At 36.1% G+C, this 7,559-nt stretch overlaps 1 protein-coding gene across 1 annotated transcript in view; it reads left to right on the top strand.

The window, feature by feature from the left end:
* NFIB (nuclear factor I B) overlaps positions 1–6,900 on the top strand; it is a 183,474-nt gene extending 176,574 nt beyond the window's left edge. The window contains 2 exon segments of the mRNA XM_084304703.1: positions 1,714–1,795; positions 1,797–6,900. Coding sequence (XP_084160829.1) covers positions 1,714–1,795; positions 1,797–1,844 — 130 coding nt within the window. The 3' untranslated portion in view covers positions 1,845–6,900.
* The last annotated feature ends 659 nt before the right edge of the window (positions 6,901–7,559 follow it).

Here is a 7,559-nt window from a genome sequence, read left to right as displayed (position 1 = left end):
TCTTGAAGGAGCAAAAAAAAAATAAATAAATAAAAAGCAACAAGCAGGTCTGTGAATTTTTCTCTTTGTGTGTGTGTGTGTGTGTGTATGTGTATAAAACATAGAACTTGAAATAATTGGTAGGAATCAAAATAGTAAACTAGCAGGTTTAGAGGGGTGTAAAGAGTATCAAAAAGAAGTAAATGAGAGAACCTCTTTCTATTATTTTCAGTATAAATCATCTGAGAAACACGTTCCCTGGGTTTTTTGAAATAAAGTGACCCCTTTCGTCAGTGTTCACACAACAGCAACTCAAAGATCCCATAAATCTGCCAAGTGAAATGAAGTTATTATGTATGCATTTAAAAGAGATAAAAAGGGTCTGTTTTCCTCTTTATGCCTGCTGCCAGCATTATGCAGAAGTGCACGTGCTTATCCAGGGAGAGTGTGGTGCAGAGGGTTGACCAAAGAGAGAGAAGGAAGAAAGATTCCAGTGTTCATCCTTCACAAAATGTGCCAGAGACTTTAGTCTTCAGACATGCTATAATGAAGCATATCAGTTTAATCCCAGAGTGTGCTCTCAAGTAAGCTGTTGTGTTTGTGGAAATAACTAGTGCAGAGAAACATTTGCTACAATAAAATGTGCAGGAAATATGTGTTTGCACAATGTGCGTCCAGTTTTGTTTCTACTTGTTTGCCAATGATTGCTGACATAATGATGCTGTTTTTCTTCTGAATGCATTTAACCAGACTTTCTCAGAAGCCCATTATTTCTGAGTTGCCAGAAATATATCCAAGGAAAAGGCTGCCCAGGCTCTGCTCTGGCTACTGAATAGAGGCAGCTGAAGTCTTTCTTTGAGTACCCATCTTGCAAATACTGGTGGCTTACAGTACCTACCAGTAGTCCATGCCTGGCAAACATGTGAATGCCATTGGAGCTTAACCTCCTCAGTGACATAGTGCTTTTGAAATGGTGATTTTAGTTCCAAAGCCATGGACTTGTCTTTGAAAAATTTATGGTACCCACTGCTACTCTTGACTGCAATTGTTTACATCATTGGGCCCTATGTTATGGACACTAAAACATTTTGGGTAGAAATAAGTAAAAAACAAACCAAAACCAAAAACAACGCCAAAACAGTTTTTATTTTTTTAATATTAAAAGTTCTCTAGGCCAAGTTCTCTACTCTACTGCGGACTCATGCACCTCAGAGACACATCTTGAGACTGAGACAGTGTAAACTGCTGGTTTGAAAACAAGTAGGAAATTGCACAGGAAACTTAAACACTGAGCCTTTATTTATTTATTTATTATTTATTTGTTTTTGAGTTGAGAAAACTTGTACACTAATACATTTTATTAGCTCTTAAATAACATCTGTGCTGCCATATAGTATTATATATATGGTTTAGTGGTGTCTGCTTTGTATATCACCTCTAGAATTTTGGGAGACTACCATAAATAAACAGGCTACTTGCAGTTGAGACCAACACAATTATTTTTCTTCCAAATAAGTCATACTTTTAATAAAGAAAACTGTAAATTTGAATCTCAAGCAATAGTCATAAATTTGTTTAATTTATTTTTTAATGTTGAGTAGTGCTGTTAATAATGAATATTTGTTTTAATCCTGATTCAAATTCATTGTGATCTGGTTTTTGCAAAATGTCTAATTTGTGTTTCATTTTCTCTCTCTTTTTCTCTATCTCTTTATCTTTCCTCCTTTCCAACAGTCCTGGTACCTGGGCTAGCTTGGTTCCTTTTCAAGTGTCAAACAGGACACCGATCCTGCCGACAAATGTCCCAAATTATGGTTTTGAACATAATTGGAGAGCCTTTCCTTCAAGCAGAAACAAGTAACTGAGGGAAAAAAATAAAAGAAAAATTAGAAAAAGGAAAAAAAAGGAAGACGGGATGAGAGAAGAAACTGAAGAAAGAAGACAAAAATAGACCAGCAATTGCAGCACTTACAATCACTAATTCCCTTATGGTTAAAACTGAAATGACATACAAAGGGGTCGATGATATTTCGCTAATGGGTAGAATGCAGCCCCTGCTAAGTAGCCTTTGTTATATGAAGTCCGCTGGGAAATAGATGTTCTGTCTCTGACAATATATTTTAACTGACTTTCTAGATGCCTTAATATTTGCATGATAAGCTAGTTTTATTGGTTTAGTATTCTTGTTGTTTACGCATGGGATCACTATTCCTGGTTATCTCACAAAACAAAGGCTAGGCAGCAGCAACAGAGCTGCAGGAGGACAAGGGCTGTAAGCCAGCCATTTTCTCAACACTCTGATTTCTAAATGTTTTAAAAATATGCTCTGTAGCCTTTAGTTATCAGTATGGATTTATTAAACTTTGGCCCTTAACTCAGCATTTTCTAGTGTGTTACCCAGTTTGAAATTTTCAATCAGAATGAACACACAGGCTCTATATAAGAAATGCCTCTATGTAGGTAAAAGTGTTATCTTTTCATGCAACAGAAAAAAAAAAAAAAATAAATTAAAACAAAACAAAACAAAACAACCCACATGAACTTTTCCCACTAAAGAAACACTTACAGAGGCAAGTGCAATTTAAAAATCATATCTAAGGGGTCATCATTATAAGTCCTTCAGCCCTTGGACTCTAAATTGAGGGGATTAAAAAAAAATAAATTAAAAATTACTTTGAACAAATTTATTTTTCCCCTCAGTTTTTGAGGGCATTAAAAGGCATTACATCAAGACAAATCATGTCCTTGAGAAAAAGAAATCAATGAAAACACAGCACTTATGTTGGTTTAGCTGCTGCCTCCACAGAGGGGTAGGATTTATTTATTTAAAGTTACTGGTTGCATCAAGAACCCATAGGGTTTATATTTTTCTGTATAATCTGCATCATAGAGACAAAGAGATAGGCAAATCCATGCCACAAGGGCAAAGCTTACTGTTTACAAACTGGTAATACCAGGATGGGGATAAGATTTTATTTAAATAATGCACTCTTAAAGTCCAGTTACAGGGTGCTGAAAACTTGCATGGTGCTTTCAGAAGTTAGCCTTGTTCAACAGATTTCACGTATTGACAGAAATATAATGTGCATGGGCAGAAATTTTGCCTCTATGTCTCTTAAAAAATAATCAATTAAAATACTCTTTCTAGTAATCCTGATTTGCACGAAGATATAATGTCCACATTACGTGCCTTGCCTTGAAATTTAAAAAATTGAAAAAAAAAAAAAAAACACAAAAAAAAACAAATGAAAAAAAAAAAACACAAACACACACACACACACACAAAATTGACATCACTACACTTGTTTTGCTGCATTTATTATCATTTTAAATCTTTACCATTTTTATGACAAAATATTTTGTACTCCAGATGGGAAAAAAGTGTGACATCATGGATTTTTTAGACAGTTATATCTTTATCTCACATTTATAAAGCATATCATGGCTGTGTATAGTTGCCGCTTAAGAATTGTAATCGACCAGCAATATTTTCAGTATTTTGGTGTTTTTTTCTATTAACCTTTCATGTTTTTCATCTTCCAATTAATATTGGGGGGGAGGGGATTCAAATTTATACGAATTATGCAATACCAAGTTTTGCCTATGTAGGTAGTGCTTTTAGCTGTATTGGTTATTGTAGGTAAGTACACAGATTTAAAAGAAAAAAAAATAATGTATGCTTTTTTTGTTTGTTTTAATTGACCAAAGTGGGTACTGCTATTTTTGCAGTGTGATGAGGTCCTTTTATGTACTGAGAGATGGACGGGGATTTTTTTTTATACATATATATATATTCTGGGGTGGGTGGGGATGATTTTTAACACTTTACAGTGTAGCTGTGAAGCAGTGCACCCTTAGCCAGGCAAGGGCTGCAAAGCGACTGTTCTGCCTACTGTGACAAACTTTCAAATCGGTTCCCTCTTTTAACTTCCCACCTGGGGTGCAAGCTGAAATCATTTCTGGATTTAAAATATAAATAATGAATTCTGTTGGAGGCAGACTTGACTTGAGGAAATTGTTGTACTTCAAATTTCAAGAGAGACAGAGAGAGAGAGAGACGGAGAGAGGCAGACAGAGAGAGCAGGAGGTCCAGACCCACAGTGAGATGAAGCCTTTCCCACTCTGGCAAATCTACTACATCCTAAAGTGTTCATGTAAGAAGATGTTTTTAACTTAGAATAGAAAGACATTTGCTTTGTCTAGGAAATGTGTTTAGAGGGCCAAAATCTTTGCTGGCATAACTCCACTGACCAGTTGACTAAGTTGTTCCTGCAGAGAATTTGCCTCCCTTAGCCTGCTTGACTCGTAAATATTCCTTTTTATTTTATGATATTTTCTCCCCTACATCAAAACTATTTTTATTTATTTATTTTTATTTTTTTTTTAACACACAGCATCTGAGTTCCAATCTTCAGCCTGCTCAGACTGTGTCAGACTTTTCTCATGTCCTCTCATATAGCAGGTTGGATGGAGAGCTCTGGGCTATAATGGGAAAGGAGCTTCTGAATGGGTGTTATTAGACTGTGGTGTAAATAAAAGTGCATTTCCAGTAAAATCAGAACTTACAGATTAGTGGTCAGCCTTTGCTGGCCACTAATTTGCTGGCCACTTTGCTGGCCAACAGTATCTCCTGTTGCTGGAGATACTGGGGATGCTTGTTACATATGGCTCAAGATAAGTTGACCCTTTCCTTAAAAGCACATAAATTTTTAAGGTGAAAACAAACATGGAATAGACTTTAAATGGGATACCCTCGTGGGACTGTTCAGCCCTTTGTGGTTGTCTCTGCCTTTCGGAGGTTTGCCTGTTGTGGAGCAGCTCCAGCAAGAGCCACTCCATGGAGTGCTGGGTATCAGCAGACCTCATCGTTAGCCAGCACATGGCTGCTTGTGAGGTGGTGGTGGTGGCACATCCCCTTGTCTCCAGCAGGACACTGCAGGAGAAACTTACATAGCCAGGGCATGGAAGGATACTGAGACGGAAGCTGTAGAAAAGCAAATCCTGAAAATCTATCTATAGCTAAGCTGGAAAAAAAAAATCCAAAAATCCAAAAAATCCAAAAATCAATTGTACATTGCTCTCTTTCTGAGCCCTGTAGAAAGTGAATTAATTCCCTAAGTACATGACTATTAAGACTAGCTGAAATGTAGTTGACCCACCCAGAGCATACTCAGGCTCTGGCCTGGTAACATTAACTATGATATTGCCTTTTCTGCTCACCACTGATATTGAGCAGTTCAGGAGCTGAGGTGTCTGCACGTGCTCTGTCCCTTGTCATTAGCAGAGTGTCCCACATAAGGTTTTAATAGCACACCAGAATGAAACTGAAGCAAGTTCAGACTGAATTTACAAAATAGTCACAAGAATGATTACCTTTGTAGAAGGAAGGATGCCCTTAACTGAGTTTTTCTATTTCTGGCCTCTTGTATGAAAACATTAAATTTACAGATGCAATATTTTTAAAATCAAACTCCTTCCAAGGGAATGAATTGGTTTTGTTATGCAATTGTGGGTTTTTTAAATGTCTCTCTGATAGAAAATTCTGGTTTGAAGAGACTTCTCATTTATGTTTTTTTTATTTTTCAAGCTCAGCAGTCAAATGATTAAGATAACACTGAGAACTCAAATCCAGTCTCTGGCCTCCTCCTTCACCAGGAAGTGTATTCTGACTAAATCAAGCCACCCCGTTCTATGTGCACTGTTCTGCCTTTATTAAGTTGCTTTGCAGCCCTGGCCTCATGGCTGTGCCACTGAAGTGTGTTCCCCCTGGAGTGACATGAACGTTTGAGGCTTGACTAAGGGAAAAAAAAAGGCAGTGAAGGAGACTGTACATAAAGACATGGCAAAAATATTAATTATAGCAATATAGTTGTGGGGTGAAGTTCAGGTGGGCAGCTCCATTGAAAATATGTGAATGAATTTATGAAGCTGCAAGTAGCGAGAAGAAAGGAGGATCTTCTGAATGAACCGCCTACCTTGTAGACAGTAATTTGTACACTGTATAGTTTTGTTAAGATTTTTTTTTTTTAATTAAAATACCCTTGTTTGTAAAGCTAACTTTTAACAATTATAATGGAAATATATGTCATTTCCATTTTTAAAGTAAACAAGAATATTCCTTGTTTGGAAACTGGACTTGGGTTAAAACTCTCCAGTTTCTTAATTTATATGCTAAAAAAAAATAAAATCTGTCCATGTTAGCAGTTATTTCACAGATTCCTGTGCTTGAAAAGCATAGGTTACTAATCCTTTAAAAATGTAAATGGAGAAAAGTTATATTTTATGAAGGTTATTTTGTTGTATTTAGTATTGGAAAAGTTGGTTTTCAGAGCATTTCAAAATGTTGGAAGCACCACTGTCTTTTTATTAGTATATATGGCCTTTAGCAAAAGTTTTTGTGATTGTTACATGATGGTATTTAAGATTAGGTTCACAGAGCAATTCAGGATAGGCAGAGAATAAAAACAGTACTTACGTCTCACATAGCTGTGTCCTCAGGGAGCAGAATTTTGGATTTGCAACTTGTAGCTTCATAAGGACTTAATGAGAGAGATTGCACAAGGACATACTCAGCTGTGACACCAGAGTGTGTTCTGTACCTAAATCTAAATTATATTTACTGTGTGAGATTATGAAGGCTGCAGAAAGTTATCCCATATTCAGTGTACAGTATTCACATTTAATGAAACAACTCTCTAATGTTGCTGGCAGTAAGGTCCCAAGCATGACATTCAATATAGTTTATATGATCCTGTCAAGGTCTTTTGTTGACATTAACCAGCTGCATGCTCCTGGACTTTTTTATTGGGTTTCTATAGAAAACTTAAGAAAAGAATTAAAAAAAAAAAAAAAAAAAAAAAAAAAAAAGAAAAAAAGAAAAAAGTAAAATCGTATGCAGGTTAATAAAGTTAAACAGGAAAAGCTCAAAATTGAATGTTCTACTCCACACTGAAGGAGCTGAAAACTGTCTCCTTATTTGCACTTTCTGCTAGTTTCCCCTGTTTTTTCTAATTCCTCAAAATTGTGTGGGTGTGGTGGAGCACTGCAGTTGGAGGATAACACGGACCACTGATTTTGCCCTTTAACCCTGCACAATGACCTTTGCATCAGCCAAACTTATTGCCATGACAACTCTTTGTACTGTTTCCACGCCACAGCTCTGTTGGTCACATTGTTAATAGTAAAGGGGACAAGTCGGGAGACGGTCAATTTTTACATTTTTTGTTGCAATTTTTTTTTCAATGGTTGTAAGTAGTTTTTTTTTTTTTTTTTTTTTTTTTTTTTAATGAAAGGGTTCACTAGTTATTACTCTTTAGAAATATCTGTGTGTTGCAATTCAAATGTATGTTGAATTTGTGAAAAGGTCTTCAGTGCCACTAGCATTGTGATATTCTAGAATAAGCCTTTCATACTTTTATTGCATGATACAGTAACAGTAAAACAAAAGGTGGCCTAAATAAATGGAAAGCAGTGTGAGCTAGTGACACTAAAGCCAGTCTTTGTATTACTGTATTTTTGACAGAAATGGTTTTGAAAACTGTGCTACAGGGACTGATGTGGCAAATGTATCTCTATATGCA

The sequence above is a fragment of the Netta rufina genome (genome assembly GCF_964035555.1).
Source record: "Netta rufina genome assembly, chromosome: Z".
Taxonomy (NCBI): Eukaryota; Metazoa; Chordata; class Aves; order Anseriformes; family Anatidae; genus Netta; species Netta rufina.
The sequence above is the reverse complement of the archived record's forward strand: the minus strand, read 5'-3'. Positions and strand labels throughout refer to the sequence as shown.